This window comes from Halichoeres trimaculatus, unplaced genomic scaffold (genome assembly GCF_033239565.1).
Source record: "Halichoeres trimaculatus isolate MK-OKI-2021-1 unplaced genomic scaffold, fHalTri1.1 fHalTri1_scaffold_22, whole genome shotgun sequence".
Lineage (NCBI taxonomy): Eukaryota > Metazoa > Chordata > Actinopteri > Labriformes > Labridae > Halichoeres > Halichoeres trimaculatus.
The window spans coordinates 24,598,451-24,619,668 of record NW_027437200.1 but is presented as its reverse complement, the minus strand read 5'-3'; the positions used below and the strand labels follow the sequence as shown (position 1 = coordinate 24,619,668).

Sequence of the window (21,218 nt, the reverse complement as noted above, 5' to 3'; positions counted from 1 at the left end):
GCTAAACAGATTATAAAGTCTGCCGTACCTGTGCTGGGTGGAAACAGGAAGCTGAAAGGTTTGATGGAGCTACAGCTCTGCCTGATGCTCTCCTTTACAGCTTGTTCGTGATTCGATGGGGATTATCTGTTGTTTACAACATTAATCTGGTCAGACCATTTTTACTCACATAATCCAGGTTTTATTTTAGTGTAAAGGTCCAGGAATAGACCAGGTTTCAGGCTACGTGGGCTGATTGTTTCTCAACATAGAGTTGAAATAAGGAAAATGGTTCATCACATGGTGCTGTGCTGAAAAAGAGGACATGGATTATGTTGTTTCCAGTTGGAAACTCGAAGGTTACAAACTGGCTGAATACCCAACAGACAGGATCAAGCTGTATTTCAACAACAGGAACTAAGTAGAGCTGCAGATCTGGCGTGTTTTACTGTTCGAGTATTCTTCTTAAAATTCCAATAAAAATCAAGTAATTGGATAAAACATATTTTGGTTTAGTTAAAGAGCAGTTGCTTTTCAAATGAGAAGTGTATCATTAGGACCAACAGCAGAATGAATTCTTAGATTTTGTATCATCTTGTTATCCTCTGTAACCTTAAACCTGTTGACCCAGTTCTAGCTCCACTTGTTTTGATGGGAAAAAAATCTGCCTATACGATGTTTTTTTGTTGCTAGGCGTCGCTCCATTGTGGCTGCCTTTTGCAGCAGCTCTCTCTTCTTTGTCTGTTTCTTTTAAGTTTTTCATCTCTTTTTCGTCATCTTTGTATTTGGAGTGGATCATTATGTTGTATGGTTCATTGTTGGTCATGAACACCAAACTTTTTGTGTCTTCAGTGATATTTTTACTACTTTTCTCCTGTGTTTGTCTGGAGATCCTACATGTAACCATGGCTGCATTGTTTACATGTGAAATCAGCTGTTAGCAGCATTGTCTTGTTTTATCTGTTTTTATCTGTTCTTTCTTTTAATCTGCTTTTATTTCCTATCATAACTATTTTTATCTGGAAAGCACTTTGGTCACCTTGAGTGTTGCAAAGTGCTCTATAAATAAATTTTGATTGATTGATTGATTAAGCATGTCAATGCTAACTGGTGCTAGGCCAGATGTTACTCCACAAGGTGAGAACAACATGCTGGTGTGAGCTAAGAAGTGACGACATGGACCTGTCCTTCCATCCATCATTATTGGGAATGTAAGATCTACGAGATAGCCGTGCTAGCCCAGCAACAGAGGGAATAGCATCATGCTATTCACAGAAAAAAAAAATGAAGAAATGAAAAATGAAAAATCTTTTTTTTTTTTTTTTTTTCAAATTCTTTATTTCCATCTTTGTTAATAAACTGGATTGAAAAAAGTTCCCACTTTCGTCCAACAGAGGGCCAAAAGTTTATCTCTGACTCACCTGATGTGCATTTAATGGGAAAATATGGCTCCTGTCTGTAGACGTAATCATCATCAATTAACTTTTTCACATGGTCTAGTGTCAAAGAAGCAAACTAAAAATTGCAAAAATCATAAACATCAAAGAATCTCAATTTTGTAACAAATCGTAAGAACAGCACATCGTCCCAGACCTAATTTGGAGTGTTTTATTTTGAAAATCCACAGGATGTTGTCATGTCATAAACCTAAATTTTCTCACTCTACTTGTCCGTGTTTCTTGTCACTGACAGGTTATGTGCGCGTGACTGCATCGTCTACAACATGCCACTGCTGGCTGAACACGAATGATCGGACATGGAGGCCATCAGCGCACTCAACGCCACGCAGGACGACTTCCTGCCTGATGACGATGACCCCAGGAAACTGGTTTTCAATGACTACGACCAAACGGGCCGGGTGAGCCCGCCGGCGCTGCCCCCGCTGGTGTTTGAGGGGGTGAATTTCCCAGAAGACTCCATCAAACTCCTGAGCGTGCAGGTAAGAGTTTGTACGATCTCCCAGCATCCTTTGAGCTGGTTTCTGTCTCACAGCTGATCTTTCTGCTCTGCAGGTGGTTTTGATTTTGGCCTACAGCACCATCATCGTGCTGGGGGTTCTGGGTAATTCTCTGGTCATCTACGTCATCTACCGCTTCAAGACGCTGCGCACGGTCACCAACTTCTTCATCGCCAACCTGGCTGTCGGTACGTGTCCACACTCCCTCAGAGAGCATCGTCTCTGGGAGGATTTCCAGCCTGATACTGAGCCGTGTGTGTGTGTGTGTGTGTGTGTGTGTGTGTGTGTGTGTGTGCCCTCTGTAGGTCATGTGTGGTGATGACTCAAACATCTGTCAGCTGTTATATTTGATTTTTCGATGATGTCTGGGCTTTGTTTGCGGCTGTCTCTGGGAGAGACGGAGAGATAAAATCAAACACTGGCTGTTCACGGATTTGACATTCACAGGTCTCACAGTGTGTGTGTGTGTGTGTGTGTGTGTGTGTGTGTGTGTGTGTGTGTGTGTGTGTGTGTGTGTGTGTGTGTGTGTGTGTGTGTGTATAGATACATTGTTCCAGAGATGAAAGTTACGCAATGAGTGTCATTTGTGTTTGGATAGATAGATGTTTGAATTTCAGCAAACAGACAGATTGAAGAAGTCTGTTGTGTGTGTGTGTGTGTGTGTGTGTGTGTGTGTGTGTGTGTGTGTGTGTGTGTGTGTGTGTGAGGCCATGAAAGCAATCTTGTTCTCTGTTATCTCCCACGGACACACACTGTGTCTTTAGTGTCTGTTTCAAGTCGCCTCTCTGTGTGTGAGTATCTGTTGTAACACGTGTACATGCAGGTGTGTAAGGTGTGTAAGGTGTGTAAGGTGTGTAAGGTGTGTAAGGGTCTCAGGTAAAGCTGTTTCATGCTGTTCAGGCATTTTTGCTTTTTGGTTTAAAACAACAAACCAATCAAACTGGCCAGGACAAATAGGAGAGATTAAAGCCTTGTTTCCACCGGGTGGTCCGGGTTGGATCCTGTTTAAGTTTCCACAGCCAACCTTCTCTTCTTGGTCGGCGGCATGTAAGCTGGATGCTGATAGCTGCGTCAGCTACGTGATATTTAATTTCCTGCAGTGTAATCTGGATCATTGATGTCTTCATGAAATGGTAGTAACATGTTTTGGTCCAAAAAGCCAATAAATCAAGCACAGCAGCATTGTTTCCAGGCTCTCATAGCCCCTCTGTTCAGAACGCTCTGATTTAGTGGGCGTGGCCTTCATATGTAAATGAGCCACCGCTGATACCGCCCCGCTCTTCCACGTCACTGAGAGCGGCGCCACGAGCTCCGAGTGCACAATGTTTAGAAAACAGAGAAGCTCCTTTACCGTAACATTACAGGCTAAAACAACAGGCTAACTGCAGCTAAAGTTAGCATCCTGAAGCTAACACAGAGACAGGGGGGACACTGAGGAAAAGCTCTTCCATCTGCTCCACAGCACACAGCATTTAAAATACTCACATTTCCAGGGTCCCAGGTTTGTTGGAGGATGGTTGGTAATGCGCCTGGATTCAGGACCAGTCTATTGGCTAGCCCTCTGTTGGACTGTCCAAAGCTGGAAAAGCAGTCGGCCGTGAAGTGACTAGCACACACATGCTCAGTTTTACTGAGTGTAGCTGGAACATTTCCTGATAAATGAACTCTAGACACTTAGTCTGTCTTCTTCTGAGATGGGAAGCTTGAGCATGGAGCTATGAGGCTGTTTACAGCCAAAAACAGAGCAGTGATGGCTCTTCAACTTTGGCATTCTCTTTCCCGCTGCTGGAGAGTTTTGGAGGGGGAATCTGCTCTGGTGGACCAATCAGGTCAGACTTGCTCCTGATTGGTCAAAAAAGGGAATCGCTGATGTCGGCAAATCCCCAAAATCCAAACAGCTGGTTTCAGGTCAGGATTTTACATTCACAAGCTCTACTAAGAACAGGTTTGGTCATTAAATATCACATTTTGTGGGCTGGGAGGAAAGACAAAGACCCACAAATTCCAGTGTACCATTCATCATCTGTGACAGGGATCCTTTACGTTTCGTTTCCAAAAACATCTGTTTCCACTTCTCCTTCAGCGTCCCTGCCAGCAGCTGCCAACAAGCAGCGTTACCGTTAAACTCGATATAAACTCTAACTCCAGCAGATTTTACTGATAAAGTTTCTTCGTTGTTGGACTCCTCCAGTCCCTGAGCTGAAGGTCTGAAGTAAAAGTTCATCTGTTAAAAGACTTGAAGCGATAGTTCTTAGTGCAGCTTTTCCATGAGGAAATATTCATTCCACGTTAAGCTTTCACATTTTTAAACGGAGCTGTTACCAACCCCCGAGGCTAAAGTCTTCATTTCTGTTCATTTATTTATGCAACACTTGAACCGTTTTTGAGAAATCTGAGGCTTTTTTATTTCCATTCCTTTTAAAGTCTTTGTGAGAGCTGCAACTAAACCAGCTGTCAGCTGGTGTGAGAAAACAAACTGAAGGACGCTGAATCAAGTGTCAGCTCTTGGCGGATAAACAGCATCTGAAATACCAAACTGATTGTAATGTGAGAGTACAACACTACAACTCCCATGAGCCCTGCCTGCACTCATGTCTTCTCCACTCTCAGTCATAAACAGTTTTCAGGTTTTGTGTCACAAACAAGAGTCAAAGATTGGGTACATTTTTAAAAGTGAGGACGCTTGGAGAAGTGAAAGTGAAATTTAACTATGTTCACAGATACGAGGTTCTGTAGGAAAAATATGTAAACTTCCATATATACAAATATAGACTAATCAAATTAAGATGTGAATTCTAGTTCAGAAAATACAGCTAGGATTTTTCAGCTTAGTTTTTTAGCTTTTTAGTTAATCTTCTAAACTCATTAACTACTTCCATTCAATGCAATACTCAACTCCTCCTGTATGACTTTGTCTTCATAGACTGCGTATCAGGTGTTCAGCCCTTATCAGAGCAAAAACCTGATAACATTACATTTGAAAAGGTTTAGAATCTATCTTTTATTTAATCATAATAAAAATATTTATCCAACAACAAAGTTTGTGGCTTGTTTCTCTAGGAAGCCATATCTACAGTGGCTGGTGGGAAAAAAAAATGTCTTTGTCATATTTCAGAGAAGCTCCAAAAGGCTGTACTGGTTTGAACAGGTGAAATAATGTTTCTGTTTGACACTTCCCCAGAATTATGTCCTGTCTGAATCCTGATAAACAAACGTCTGTTAACACCATCAGCACTCCAACGCGTTGGTACGACTCCAACTGCAGCTAGGACTGAGCCGCGTTATCCTCCATGGACCCAGAGCGAGGAAACCACACAAACAAACAAATGAGACGGCACAGATGAGCGTGGGAATCAAAGGGCTGAACTATGAATATGTGAAAGCCTGCTGAGCTTAGCACGTTTTTAATGAGCCGGACTTTCACTCCAGACTACAAAGCAGGTCTACACCATCCGTAAACACCAGCAGAAGCCTGCACCTGCTCTGAAACCAATCATCTGCTCTGAGCAGCATTTCCTCACCACACACCGCGGCTGAATCCTCCCAGGAGCTTTTTTTTACTAATGAGACGAGTGTGAAGACACAAGATTCACGAGTCCGCCGCCTGTGAAGTGACACCCGATGCTCCACTGTGAAACCCCAAGCTGCTGCAAATGAATCTCACTTTGGCTGTTTGGACCGTCTTTGTTTGGGGGGACTGTGGGTGTTAGGAAGAAAACAAAAGTAACTCTAATGAGACGTGTGATGGAGGAAACTCAGATCTGTAGTGCTGTTATTTTTATTTCAAAGTCATAAAAAACTAAAAAAAAAAAAAGCATTAGTAGGGATGTAACGGTAGCGTAAACATCACAGTATCAGCTGATCCACGCCATGAGCAGCACAGTCAGTCTGTGCCACAAAGAGCACCATTGAAACAACATTAATTCAACCATTGATCAATCAACAATCAAAATTAAACGATGAATAATAATTTCTAAACCTCATCTCAGAATAACCAGCCCGTCTCTTGCTGTCTGGGTTATGTGTAGCGGGTATACTCATGGACAGCTCCATCATCTTTGCCTCTGTTGATTTCTTCCTCTGGCTCCTCATATCAGCGATCCATACTGGAAATAATCACATTACAGCACCGTGAAGCAGATCTATGGAGTCCATTATTTTTCTCGCTTCAGCCCTGAATAAAGGAACTGAACCGTGTGACCCTCAACCAAGGTTCCTAATCCTTTATGAGTCAATTCCTGAAGGATTACTGCTGCCATTTACCGCCCAGGCCTGTGTCGTCTTTGTCCGGTCTGTGATATGGATCATCGTTACGGGGCAGGGAGGATGAAAACACGCCGCTGTGCTTCAAAAGAAACAATCATTACAGAACATGCTCTCTTCACACCATGTCTGTGGGAGCAACATTTACATCTCACTCGTGTTCAGTCATTTTTTGTCTCCTCTCTGTGATCGACTGATATCATCTTCTCCAACACAATCTACAGCAGTTACACAGGAAGTCAATGATATTTGATTTCCAGCTCCCTGTTAGGAGGCTGCGCTCTGAGAAACAGAGAAAACAGGCCTGGAAATGGATTACCTGGGGTACCTGGACTCAGCATGGAGAGTCTACCTTCAAATATATGCCAAGGACACCCTAAAACAGACATTTTCAGCATGTTCTGAAGAATGATGATCAGGGATGGGTTCTGAATTAGATACTTCTGACCAAATTCTGTCAAAAGTACCGGGTACCAATTCATGTAAAACCAAAAGGTACCATGTTTAGGTACCTAAATGCATCCTAATGACTGTGAGGGAGTGAAAGAGTAGTAGATTTTCCATGCTGGACATGAACACAACATTACAGGGTTATATATTGAAGAATAAATGTGTTAAATAAAAAAGAATTTACATTTTATTATTAAACAAATTCATATTTTTTCCACATACACACACAAAAGTACCAAAAATTGGTACTGTGGAGTACCGTCAAATGTGAAAGGTACCCATCCCTCATGATGATAGGAATACCTGTTCATGATAGAAAAGGGTATCTCAAAACAGACTGTGAAGGAAACTTAGAAGAAACTTTGATAAAGACAACAAGTGGTACCTTGAAATACCAGATAAGGGTACCTCAAAACAGACAGAAAGGACTGTGAAGATCAGATGTTACATAGTATCTTAAAAAAGATCTTGAAGGGTATCTTTGAATGCAAAATATTCATATAAAAATCTTGAAATACTCAAGGGTACCTAGACACAAAACACAATGGACCCAGAAGAACAGATGCAAGATACTACCTCCAACAGGTGGTGAAGGGTACCTTAAAACACTGAATGATATGATTAAAATCAAACTAAGATTATCATTTAGAGATAACTGTGGGTACTTTATAACAGAATGTGAGGGTAACTCTGAGGAGGCTCTTGAAATACCCTCAAAAAGGCACAGTGTGGTACCTTAAGCTGCGTTTCCACCAAGCGGTACGGGTCGGTTCAGTACGGTTTGGGACGGTTTGGGACAGTTAAGTCTGATCCCGTTTGCGTTTCCACCGCAAACTGTGCCCTCTCGTGGTGGGCGGCGTGTAAGCCGCATGCCGGAAGCCACAGCTGGTAAACAATAGCGCGACGCCGTAGCAGCTTACCTCGCTATTAAATCCAACAAAGAAGAAAACGCGACACAGTAAACAAAGAGCACGGATGGAAGACATGCAGCATTTGGTCCTCTCTGTGATTTTCATGTAACTCTCTGTTACAAAGTGCAGTCAAGCTTTGTTTCAGAGAAGTCTGTGAGCCGCAAGGAGACATGCAGCCGCTGTCGGGGTAAGTGACGATTCTTTTGACCAATCAACCGTCTGCAGTGTGTTGCTCCACCTCCTGAGAGCGGATCGGTTCAGTCTGGCACCCATACGAAAGGGTCCCAAAAAAGTGGGACGGCTCGTCTCGGTTTTTAGGGATCCGTCCCGGAATGAGTCTGTGGAAACGCCGCTAAAAGCCCACCGTACCGAGACGAACCGACCCGGACTTCTTGGTGGAAATGCGGCTTTAGATTACCAGATAAGGGTACCTTGAACATGAAACAATAAGTAGAAAGAACAGTTGCAAGTTAGCACCTTAAAACAGATGCTGAAGTGTACCTAAACACAAAATGGTATTGTCAAAATGAAGCTTAGGGTACCAAGTCAAAGACAGATGATGGTACCTTAAAACGGAATGAGAGGATAACAAGAAGACTTTGAAGAAACAGTGAAAAGGGCACCAAACTGTGCCCTGAAATACCACTTTGGGGTACCTTGAACCTGACGTGTTGGGGTACCTTGAATACAACCCTCAGAGAAGGACAGACGCAGATTTATTCCTGAAGTAGGTGCCAAAAGGTACCCTAAAACACCCAAAAAAATGCTCAGAGGTGATTTTAAATTGTTTCTTTGGATGCCTCGTAAAAACATTAAAGGCACCGTACCATCACCATCATCCTTGGATCACATGTTTGGGGTACCTCGACACAGATGGTTGAAGTACGTGTTTAATCGGGGATAGTATCATTAAAGTCTTCTTTCCAACTGGACCTTAAGCTTATCAGAGGCGTTACAGCCAGGATTCCTGGTTTATTCATGTGTTGGTGCAGACGCACGTCGTTAGACAAAGTGTGAAACTTCTTCACTGCTTTGCATCTCTTGATGTGCTCGTCCTCGTACAGCCGGGAGCGTTTGTTTTGAAATGTGTCAGGGAAATCAGAGGCAAAGGGAAACTTTCTCCCGGCTATTGTTGTTAATTCTCCACTCTACAGAGAGACAGAGAGAAGAAAACACTAACAAACTGTGAACTGAGAAAAAAAAGGAAATTACTCACTTGGTTTTGCCTTTGGAGTTTGAAAAGTTTGTTAGAGTTTCTCTCAAATTGCTTTCAGTTTGAAAACAAACTTTGTGCAGTATCTCCACAAAAACACACCAACATGAACTAAAGAAGAGACTTTTGTTTTGTTCCGGGATATATCCTATCAAGCAAAGAGACGTAAAAGGATGCCCCTTCACCGTCATCTGTGGACAGAGCTGCTGTCTCTCCTGATGCCACTGCAGACGTTTTAGCCCTTGTCATTGTTTTGATCCCACTTCCTGTTTCTGTGTAGATCTGTAGTCCAGTCTCTGAAGGTGGCCAACTGTTCCTGTTTGTTTTGTCGGCCATGTTGGAGGCACTTGCACAGCAGAGCAGAATTGAGCTCATGGGTGTGAAGGATTATTGTTGCACTAAATGGTAAATAACTGCCACGTTTTGGACCTAGAAAATAAACTTTTCTTAAGCTTTTGACGACCAAAATGATTGCAGAAAGGAAATTAGCTGCATTCGGTTTTCCAAGTCAATCTGTCATAAATCTAAACATTTCAGTCTGTTCACAGCATTTCCTGTCAGGTTGGTCATGCTCTCTACACAGGAAATGGAAACAAACTCAATATTACTTTGATTCAAACCTAATGTTTAGGATAAGACGTCCTAAGCAAGGTTGACGGGGCGTCCTCTGAACGTCTCACTGCTCAGTGGACTCACTTACTCCTGCTCTGATGTCCTCTTGTTGGACAAAAAGCCGACATCCAAGTGGGGTCATGGTCAGACGTCCTAGAAGTGGACCTGAACATTGTGTAGACGTCCAGACCTGGTCTTGGACTGACAGACAAGGTACGGACTTGATCTGCACGTCCACGTCCCTGTTGGTTCCTCGTTGTCCTGAACGGTCACTCATTCGTGGCACTCGTCCATGTTTTTACGTTCTTTATCTCGGTATAACCAGAGAGACAAACAGACGCTGCCCAGATGAAAGGCGGCGCTGAACGAGACCTCGCTCTGGGGGAAACCGAAGGTTCCTGGAAGCTGCCGCGGCTTGTTTGAGAACAGAGGAAATAAAACGTGTTGTGGGACTGAAGCAGAGAGACAAACTCTCCTCTTTGAGGATGGTATACCCTGGTTCTTTGAAAAACCAGCCCTATCATGAAAGGCCTGTGATCGGCGCTGCTCTCCGTCCTGAATCGATCGATAATTTCTTCCTTTGGTTTAGACCTGGTTTGACAGAAAGCCAGATTGGTTCAGGAACTGGTGCTTTGACTCTGTTTCCTGTCAGAGAACGGTGAGAGCTGTTGTGTAGCTCTCAGTGAAATGGTGGAGAGCAGCAGAGGAGTGTGATGTGAAGTTAAACGTGCCGGACGTTTGAGCGATTGTAGCGAGAGCGTTTTCAGCTCCTCTCCCTGAGGACCGAGCAGAAGCGAGCGGTCCATCAGACGGTAAGTGATGAACAGCGCAGGATGCCAACGCGCGCTCCCAGCTCGTCTGATGGCTCTCATTATTCCTGTCTGTCTGTTAGCCTTAATGGAAACAATATGAGCTGTCTCATTACTGAGCGGCACAGATAATGTTCTGCTGTTTATAGACACTCCACGAGTCATTTCTATGCTGATCAACGAGCGTGTCATTTCATAATAACAACAATAATTCAATTCAGGCGACAGCGTTCAGAGCGGAGCTGAGACGTGTCTGGAAATGAGTCCAGAGAGCAGCTACAGACGGTTCGTCTCTCCGTCTCTCCGTCAGCACGGCTCAGACAGCAGCAGAGATCAGATTTCTCTGAGCGTAGAGCTGTCAGGAGGTCCACGAGGAGCAGGGACACAGTTCAGGGACACAGTTCAGGGACCTTTTGGTGACATGAAGTTCCAGGGACTTCCTCTTCCCCTCAGAGAGGTCTCCACTCAGAGCTGCGACACTTTCAGGGACTTTCAGAGATTAAACTCCAACGACCTCAGCATTTAGAAAGCTTTCCCCTTTCGTCAGCACATTATTGAGTCTAAGTCCTTTGACTCCCAGAGAACAGAGACAGAAACAGGTTAGAGGAACGGTTTTATCCTCAGACCTGGGGCTAAAAGCCTCGGGCACTCTGAGTGAACTGAATATTTAGTGGAGAAAGAACAAAGTCTGACTGAGGAAGGAGTCACCGCTGAAACCAGGGCTCTTCATCTCTGACAGGGAAAGGATGAACCAGGATCAGTTCCTGGATTCTTTTGGTCTTTATCACATTTTACTGTTCGGAAACTCATCTCATGGCTACCATTTGTGTATGGAAGTGCAGGAAGGGTATCCAGAGGGCTTTCATTAATGTTTGTAAGACTGGAAGGGCAACCTGAGGGCTCATTATCATTAAAAAAAATGTTCATGAAGGGCAGTCACAATGAACTAATAAACGTTTTACTGCCTGGTAGGGCATCCGGGCATCACTTACCATGAAGCTGTTCAATAAGGTCATTCTTAGGGAACTTTTTTGCATTTCACTTCCTGGAAGGGCATCCTGAGGGCTCTTTTTCGTTTTAAAAAAAACCAGTTCTAAATAAAATGATTAACATTTCACTGCCTGGTAGGGCATCCGGGGGTTACCTTACCATGAAGCTGTTCAATAAGGTCATTCTTAGGGAACTTTTTTGCATTTTATTTCCTGGAAGGGCATCCTGTGGGCTCTTTTTCATACAAATTGTCCAATAATGTCATTCTTAGGAATATTTTCTGCTGCTTTTACTTCCTGGAAGAGCATCCTGACGGCAGTTTTAGACTTTACAAGAACGGTGATTTAAACACAACTTTTTAATTAAAAAACAAACAACAACGAAAAAACAACAAAAGGACATCCAAAGGTTACTGTTCAGCATTTTACTTGCTAGAAGGGGATCGTGAGTGCATTTTTTAATGTTGATTTAACAAGAAGGGCATCCAGAGGGTACTTTTAATGTACTGAGAACACCTCTTTTCATACATATTGTACATAAAGGGTATACTTATGGCTATTGTTTTCTTTTGTTTAAACTTGAACATCACCCTGAGGACATTTTTAGCCTTTCATTGGCTAGAAGAACACTTTAATTGTACATGAAGGGCACACAGAGGGCAGGTTTTAGCCTCTTGTTGGTTACAGGGTGTCCTGTGCGCATCTTTTGCCATAATTAATGTGCATGAAAGGCATCAAAAGGGAACTTTTCAGCGTTTATGGGTGAGTAACTTGGCACCCTTGACTGGAAGGGCATCCTGAGGGCTCTTTATTTTAGTATTCCATGAAAGGCATTGTGATGGAGCTTTTTATAATTTTATTGGTAAGAAAGGCATCCTGAGGCATCTTTCTTTTTGTTAGAGGACTGTCACCCATGGTGAGTGTTAACTTCTCATTGTGTTCGAGTGTTTTAGAGAAGAAACGTCTGAGCACAGTCACTGTATCCATATTTCAGACCTCTGACCTCTGACCTTGAATCTTCAGTTTCCCTTCTTTGACGTTTTGCTAACCTGTTACACAAGTCTGTGCAGAAAAACGTGGAAAGAGGCCTTTACCCAGCAGTCTCTGAATAAGAATGTTGGTTTCCAGAGTGTAATCCTTTCCCTGCTCAGTTTATTTCTTCATTGCCTTATGTCTCTGTCCTCTCCTCGTGTAGCCTCTGTCTCTGTCTTTGTCTCTGTCTGTGCCCTGAAGCTTCACTGGAAACAAAAGGCCACGGTTGAAGATCCCCAAAGAAAAGGAGTCAGGGGTTCAGGCATGAGGCACAGAGAGAGCCTGCACAGATTTTATTTTCTAACTAACACGATTTGGCATGGTGCCCTTCTCCCAGATTTAATATCTTGAACTGACGTGGTGCAGAGGGTCAGAGCGCCGCCCGCTCCATCCCCTCCGGCCTCTTCTGTACCAGACGCACTGTCACGTCTCATCAGAGGTCTAATAGATGATGAGATCGGTGCAGCTGCACCTGCTGCCTGCATTCCCTCGCACGTCGTCCCTGAGCTGATTGATCGCACGCAGCAGGTGTCCAATCACAGCGGGCGTCCGGCTCCAGATAGCAGGGATCAGAGTATCTGTCTTCCTCTTGGTGAGGCGCTCGATGACTGTCGCTGTTATTAACTGTGAAGGGTTTGGATCCACACACGGACCAGGACAGGCTTTCAGGGGGATTTAACCACCAGAGGAACGAAGGTGGCTTTGTATCAAACACACGGAGAGGAAGGTGTTAAGAGCTGTTCCCTGAACCTGTCACTGTGAGAAATGAAGCCGGCCGTCACGCCGTCATGCTGTGTGAAACATTACAGTAACCTCAGTGACCTCTGTTTTCCCGCCTCCAGCCGACCTCCTGGTGAACACGCTGTGCCTCCCCTTCACCCTGGTCTACACGCTGCAGGGAGAGTGGAAGTTCGGCAGCACGCTCTGCTTCCTGCTGCCGTACGCCCAGGGACTCGCTGTGCACGTCTCCACCGTGACGCTCAACGTCATCGCCTTGGACCGCCACAGGTGGGTGGGGCTAAAAGTCACACTTTGTCATGACATATTGATGTTTCGTTATTTATTTTAGCAGTTTTAAGTTGATTTATTTAGTCAGTGACGACACCTTTCCATCAATAGGGTAAAAACCCATGAGAGACCAAGACGCCAACGGCTCTTTTAGTTGGTAAAAACTAAGCGATGATCCTTGGCAATGGTCCGACCCTTGGCCCACTTATTCACTGGTGTCTTCAAAGTGTTTTCTTTATTTTTGGCTTTATTTTGAGATTGGATAATGGTTGCACGTTTGCACAACGGTCAGCGCTGCTGTCTCATGGCTACGAGGTCACCAGCTTGAATCCCAGCTCCCCCTGTGGGCCTTTCTATGTGGCCTTTACATGTTCCCCGGCTTCCCCCAATGGTCCAGAAACTTGCTTGACAAGGCGACTGATGCCCTAACCATGACACTTCTAATTCATCCAATGCGCCATCTGGGGGTTAATCTGCATCTAAACATGTTTTTGTATTGACTTTGTATGTAATCTCGACGCAAATTCGCTTTCGGTGTGGCCGTACCATTTGCCTGGAGACCAGTTCAGGGTGTACCTGACCCTGAATCCAGACAACCTTTCACGTACCTTGACCCCGAACTGGACAAGCGATGTAGGAAATGAATGAATGAATTACAGCCAGCCAATCAGGATGGAGTTCAGCCAAGAACAAGAACATAGTGGATGTATTTTGTGCAATAACAACATCGAAACCATTCACGTTTGGTCACTGGGACCCAGAACAGAGAGGGTTTGACCACTGGTACAGTGTCCAAACAGGCAACTGGTTAAAATCTGACACATTTCACACTTCACATTCTCTACATTCATCAATTTCCTACATCGCTTGTCCAGTTCAGGGTCAAGGTACGTGAAAGGTTGTCTGGGTTCAGGGTCAGGTACACCCTGAACTGGTCCAAGACCAGTTCAGGGTACGTGAACTGGACAAGGGATGTAGGAAATGATTGAATGTAGAGAATGTGAAGTGTGAAATCTGTTGGTTTTTAACCAGTTGCCTGTTTGGACACTGTACCAGTGGTCAGCCCCTCTCCATTCTGGGTCCCAGTGACCAAACGTGAATAGTTTCAGTGTTGTTTTTGCACAAAATGCATCCACTAGGTTCTGGGTTGAACTCCATCCTGATTGGCTGGCTGTAATCAGGTGGCTTGATAGAAAATTGGCTTGTGTGTTTTGTTGCTGACAGGATTCTGGAGAGAGCCGGTTAGCTGTCATGCTCATACGGTGGCTGGTAGGGGTCACTTTGCAAAAGGCCCAACACAGCAGAGTTACAACCATAACAGAAGTTACAAGAACAGTTTTCCTATGGACACAGAAAAGTAGTGAAAGTAAGGAAATGAATGTTTAATTACTTCAATTGTTTAGTTAACTGTAGTTGCTCTAATGCTAACGTTTTAACATGACTGATTCATAAAGCTAAATATAAGATGACATCTTACCAGTAAATAAACATAAGAACTATGACGAATATCACAAGGTGACATCCCTATAAAGCTGTATTTATCGTAGATGATTAGAAAAAAAATATTTATTTATTTTTACAACTTTTATGTCTGTTAGGATAACTAACCTCTTTTTACTTCTGTTGTGTTGTGGCCTTGCAGATCGTCTGACACCTAGCAGCCACCGTATCCTCAGTGTTTATGAGTTTTATTCAAACACCTAGACTATTTTTTTGTCTCCTAACCAAGCCAGCAAGGATTTTTTCAAAGATCTCCTAAAATATCTATAGATCTAAATCCTGGTTGTTCAAGTTCCCACTCACACTGCCTGCTGTTCCCCCTAAAAAACTATAAGAAACTACGATCTAAAACCTGCTGAACAAACCAAATGAGCTGACCAAAGATGAAAACTTTACTGTTTTTGTTTTTCTAAGTTAATAAAGTCAAACGCAAGTTTTATGAACCAAATCTTTCTGGATCTGGACTCTGAACAGACGGTTACATAAAGCTAATCAGTCGTCTTGTTCCCACTGGGCTGACTCTACCTTTTGTGCTGTCGTCCTCTGCATCAGAGAGTTTGAAAACATTCAAGACATTTCTGACCTGGGCACATTTCCCTGGATGAAAGTATCTGAGCAGTGATTCACATGCTAATAACGCCCACAGAATGGCCTCACACACATCCCAACAGGAAGCTTCACTTTAGTTTGAGGCTGTTTGGCACGTTGAGTGCATCAGAAGAGAAATGTTCTTTGAATTCAGCTGAAACCGGTGTGACCCTGAAGACCTGACTGTAAAGCTCCTGGATTCCAGCTTTTAAGAGTTCACCACGTGTCGGCGAGACCCAATTAAAAACCTGCTGTTAAAATAAAGTTCCCCCAAACTCTGAGCTCTCCATTTGTGAGTATAATTAGTCCTCTGAGATGGTTTTTAAAGTGCGTATAAATGAATGAATTTTAATTCACCTCTTATTCTTAACTTGTTTTTCAGGGATGTGCGAGTACCGGTATTGAAACACCAGCCTTAAAGGGATAGTTCAGTTTTTTTGAAGTGGGGTTGTATGAGCTCTATGTGACCACTAAGGACATTAGATACAGTAGAAAGTTGTCTCCTCTCCCTCAGTGAGACACAAACTGTAATCGATGGTGACGAGGAAATAGACGCTAACAGGGACAGACGGTACCAAATTCAAAGGCTATTTTCTCTGCCTACAAGAACTAAAATCAAAAAGTAACACCACAGTTTAAGAGTACGCTACATAAAATATTTTTTAAGTGCTTTAAGTCTTTGGAAATATAAACATTTATCTGGACCTAACTAACTCATGTGTCCTTCTGTGCAGCGCTAGTGCGCTCCGTCCCCCCTCCTCCTTCCAGCCGTAGGGAATGTAAACAAGCTATGCTTCGAGCGCTGGTTTTAGCCTCGTGTAAGTTTGATCAAGTATCGTAATTCTTTTGTTTGTACTCTAAGGATTGTGAGGCAGCGTAGGAAATTCAAAATAAGTGACTATGACAGCGTCGATGAAGTTTCATTCACTTTGGAACCAAAAGGATACCTGTATGAACCGGAGCACACAGAGCTGCTACAGATGGAGACTGAAAGAAATACAGAGGAAACATCCACGGACAATTCAAGCTTTCGCACCAACAACGTACCTCCGCTGAGCAAGATTGCAGCTTTTATTGCGACGAGTACATCGATCTAACCAATCAAAATGCTCGTTCTTGACAAGTCAAAAACCAAAATATTCAACACTGGTTATTAAAAACTACAGAAAAACGTCATTTGGAGGACAATAGCTACAGAGCTTGAAAATAACACCTCCAAATTTTTTTGCAATTTCGTGCTGTTCATTAGCGTCACCTTTGGTGCACAAAGCTTTATTCTGAGGTAGCACTTCTGATACCAGCAGCTGATACTCAAGGCAGAAAACAAATTCTGATGGGTCTGAAAAAAGTGGTCTCTGAACTGAATTTTTTTTTTTTGGCTTGGTGTGTTTGTGACCTCCTGTACTTCCTGGAGCCAGCCCCAAGTGGACACTGGAGAAACAGCAGATTTTAGCCGTTGTTTTGTTTTTATTTATTTATTTATCTATTTATTTATTTATTTTTATTTATTTATTTATTCATTTATTTATTCATTTATTTTAATTATTTATTTATTTATTTATTTTATTTTTTATTAAAAAAAAAAAAAAAAGATTTTAGCTGTTGTTGCGTGGTTTAAAGGGAACACTTTGAAAACCACAGCATTAGCTTCTCATTAGCATATACACTAATAAAAAGCTGCCTTATCGTTCCAGAATTGAGAGCTTTTTTCTGCTTGTTAGTATGAAAAGAGTTTAATCTTTCAGGGCTCACAGTTTGCTCCATCAGTGGGTTAATCTCTAAAGTCTCTTCAGCAGATTTCTCAGGTAGAGATGTCACAGATACACTGTCTTAAAGGCAGGATCGTAAATATTTATTTCAATGTTGAGTTTTAAGTTTTCTTCTGTGAAATATTGATGAAGGAGGTGAAAGCTAACGTGGTGATGAGGATCCTGGACCCCTCAGGTGACGGGTGTCTGATTTAACGGGAATGAAGGAAGGTGTGAGCTTCAGTAACCGCCGTACTCTCCGTATCCCAACCCCTGCTGCAGGTTTCAGTTTGATCAATCATTCATGATCCACGCAGCTTTCCCCTGATCTTCTCCAAATAAAAGCTGGGCTCAGATGTGTGAAGGAGTGTGATGATGAGATGTGTGTGTGTCGCTGCGTTTCAGGTGCATCGTGTACCACCTGGAGACCAGGATGCGTAAAGACGTGTGTTTCGGGGTGATAGCGCTGACCTGGGTGTTGAGCGCTGTGCTGGCGAGCCCTCTGGCCATCTTCAGAGAGTACGGCTCCTTCACTCTGGAGCCTGGACACACTATCCAGGTACACACACACACTCACACACACACACCTGTGACACTTCAACCAGTCCCCTCACCTCCCTCCTCATCGAACTCTTTGATCCCTCTGCTCCCTCCTTCCTTCCCTCCTTCCCCTCCTCTGTTCGCCTCTCCATCCTTTTCATCTCCCCTCCCTCCTCCAGCTCGCAGATTTGCCTCTGTGCTCCTTCTCTCTTTAATCCCGGCGCTCTTTCGCTCTGCTCTCCACACTTTTCATTTCAGGTTTTGTACTTTCTCATTTCTTCCACTCTGTCTTCCTCTGATCCTGAGCACACACTCGTAGCTTCACTTCAGCTACGTTAGCTCTTCTTCTTTTCACTTACCCTTCTGTTGATTCTCTAATGGTTTCCACCACTTCCTGTTTCCCTCCATGTCATCACGTGCCGAACCTTCTCTGCCAATGCCAAGCAGCCGTTAAAAAAACACAGTTTGAAGCAGAACATGTTGAAGCCTGATCCAGATCAGTCAAACCCTGACCCGTCCCAACCGCGGGGCACCAGGAGCTCCCAGACAGTAGCAGGAGCTGTTTGGCATTGGCAGAGAAGGTTTGGCAAATTTTCCATCGCTGCAGCCTGAGCTTAAACTCCTCCCCTTTTTCTGTCTCTGCCGTAACTCAAGGTGTGCACGGAGAAGTGGCCCGGCAAAAACACGGACGGCACCATCTACAGCATCTCCATCCTGATCCTGCAGTACTTCCTGCCCCTCTCCATCATCTCCTTCGCCTACGCCCGCATCTGGTCCAAGCTGCGTGGCCACGTCAGCCCGGCCGAGAACGGCGGCGGCAGCAGCAGCGCGGGCTCGGAGCGCCACCGGCGGCGGCGCAAAACCACCAAGATGCTGGTGACCATGGTGGTGGTGTTCGCCGTCAGCTGGTTGCCCTTCCACGCCTTCCAGCTGGCCACGGACATCGACAGCTCGGTGCTGGACATGCGCGACTTCCGCCTGCTCTACACCATCTTCCACGTCGTGGCCATGTGCTCCACCTTCGCCAACCCGCTCCTGTACGGGTGGATGAACCGCAACTACCGCGCCGCCTTCCTCGCCGTGTTTAAGTGTCACAAAGGGAGGGAGCGGGGGAGGAGCGGGCGACTGGACAGCATTCACCCCGTGAGAGGAGGAGGAGGAGGAGGAGGAGGAGGGAGGGCGAAGAAGATAGTGCTTGAAACACAGGATGTGGTTTCCACTCGGCTGAACGCCACTGATGTCTGAGCGCCGGGAGGAGGCGGGAACAGGGAGAGGACGGATTACAGAGATGAAGAGCTGACAGCAGGAGGAGGAATCTTTGTTCCTGAGAGGACGACGGGAGAAAACCTGATGCACGTCAGGACGCGCAGAGATGAAGACCTGATAGAGACCAGGAACGACGAGGAAGGGGATCAGGGTTTGAAGGAGGAGCTGGAGTGACTCAGCGCCTCCTGAACCCGGCAGGGCGAAGGTGTTACCTCAGAAAAACGGCAGACTCCTCAGACCCTTTTTGACGGGTCGTTAAGTCCATTTTTTGTCCCGAGGAGTCAAAACGAAGTGGCTTTGACTTTCTGTTCAAATGTGTCTGACCTTTGATTGGAAGGTCACGTCTTGGAAAATAGGGCTTTCCCTCCATCCTTCTTCACATGTGAAGCATTTAGCTTGTGCGTGAAACACAGAGTGGCTTAAAAAAAAAAAAAGTAAGGGTGCTGAAAAGGGACACGTGGGCAGGTTGTGGAGATTAACAGCCTGCAGGATTTACCGCACGAGAAACAGATGAACCGATTTTCTGCATGTTCCTTGAAAGCTTAAACACTTTGTCATTGAGTGAAAGCCAAAAAATCCAGTGGTTTCCCATGATGCCGCGGTGGACGAGGGTGCATGATGCAAGCTTTGTGAAATCTCCAGCTTTGTTCTGTAATGAAAGTGTTTGTTTAACGTGGATTATCCGTCAAAAGAGCCAGATATAGGGATGTAAAACAGAGTTTATAGGGATGATGAATGGGAAAGGAGGGAGAGGGACGACTGGTTAAAGAGACGCTGTTTTTCTATTGGTTGGCACATGACTCCAAGACGGGATCAGTGGGAGGAGAGAAACGTAAAGTCAAAGAAAAGCAGCTTGTCTCAGCAAGACAGAAGAAGAAGAAGCGTCCTCTGTGACGAGCAGGCAAACGAATGTCTAAATCTTTAATTATCCATATTTCTGCTAAATCCACAGATATTTTAATCTCCTAAACGCTGTGTTACGATTCTGAGGCTTTTACGCTTTTTAACTTCCCACCTGGCGCCTGATGGTGTCCATTCCCAAACTGCAGGGGGCGGTATATCACAAATGTGCGTCTACCAGAGCACTAAACGAGACTTGAAGAAGTTTGCCTTTGTTTACAAAAAAAACAAATCTGTCCTTTCAATTTTTCCAGGTTTGTTTTTAACCGATTCCTCTTCTCTGTAAAATTGTGGTCACAATTTCACACCATGAATTATTTACCACTTGGTTACCACGGTGATCTCTGTGTGAAGAGACAAACAGATGCCTGTATTTCTGCACTTTGACCACTAGGAGATCCCGTTTTTCCCTGCGACTCCGTCCGGCAGTGTGTGCGGTGCGGAAATTTTCCCCGTGAAAGGGGGCGTATGTGTGAGAACGACGTCACTTGTCTGGACAAAGCCACGCAGACCCACACAACAAGCATAAATCAGCCTTTATTAAAGCACCACACACTTCAGAGGACTCCTAAAGTCACTGTGAGGGGTTTTCATGTTGCTCTGACTCTGGCGCCCCCTGTAGAAGCCCATAATGTAATAACTGACCAATAACGTAATAAAAGTCCTGAACCTATAACGTAATAAATTTTGACCAATAACGCAATAACTTATTGCATTATTGGCCGGTTATGGGCCTGATGCAAAAAAAAAAAAAAAAAAAAACATTGAAAATGTAATAACTGAGCCAATAACACAATAACCAGCCAAAAGTGTAACACATTTGCCCTTTTTGAGAATGTTATAGGCAAAACACATAATAACTGACCATAACAGCGTATAGAATATCAGTTAGTGCCTCAAAAAAACACTCATTTTTGTCATGGAAAATGCAATCTTTATCTGTAACAGTTGCCCCTTAAATCTACTATATCTGTTATGGCTTGTGTTCTTCAAAATAAAATTAAACAATAAATAACAAAATTGAGTTCTGGTCTCAACAACTTTAGATCCTGAACTGAAGAATAGAACAATAGAACTGAACATATTTAACCTGAGCCCTTACTGTTCCCTTTTCTTACATTAAAACATTACAAAAAAAATATAATTCAAATTATTTTCTACATTGAAAAAACACACCAACTTGTCTTAAACAAACAGCTCTAAAAGACCAGTTATTACATTAACAAAGGGTTTTTTTTTTTTTTTTTTTTTGCATCAGGCCCATAACGTAATAAATTATTGTGTTATTGATCAAAAGTTCAGGACTTTTACGTTATTGGTCAGTTAATACGTTATGGGCCTATTACATTTTAAAAAGGCCAAATTTATTACGTTATGGGCTTCTACACCCCCTCTGGTTGAAATCAGTAGGGGTTTTTTTGAATAAAGACTGAATTTTTAACACCACTACCAA

General features: G+C 43.8%; 1 protein-coding gene across 1 annotated transcript in view; it reads left to right on the top strand.

The window, feature by feature from the left end:
- The window catches only part of npy2rl (neuropeptide Y receptor Y2, like), a 57,522-nt gene extending 36,520 nt beyond the window's left edge, over nucleotides 1-21,002 (top strand). Inside the window, exons 2-6 of the mRNA XM_074662400.1 lie at nucleotides 1,672-1,918; nucleotides 1,992-2,124; nucleotides 13,058-13,223; nucleotides 17,465-17,618; nucleotides 18,254-21,002. Of these exons, the coding sequence (XP_074518501.1) occupies nucleotides 1,736-1,918; nucleotides 1,992-2,124; nucleotides 13,058-13,223; nucleotides 17,465-17,618; nucleotides 18,254-18,844 (1,227 nt within the window). The 5' untranslated portion in view covers nucleotides 1,672-1,735 and the 3' untranslated portion in view covers nucleotides 18,845-21,002. The remainder of the gene's footprint in view (nucleotides 1-1,671; nucleotides 1,919-1,991; nucleotides 2,125-13,057; nucleotides 13,224-17,464; nucleotides 17,619-18,253) is intronic.
- Nucleotides 21,003-21,218: the final 216 nt, after the last annotated feature.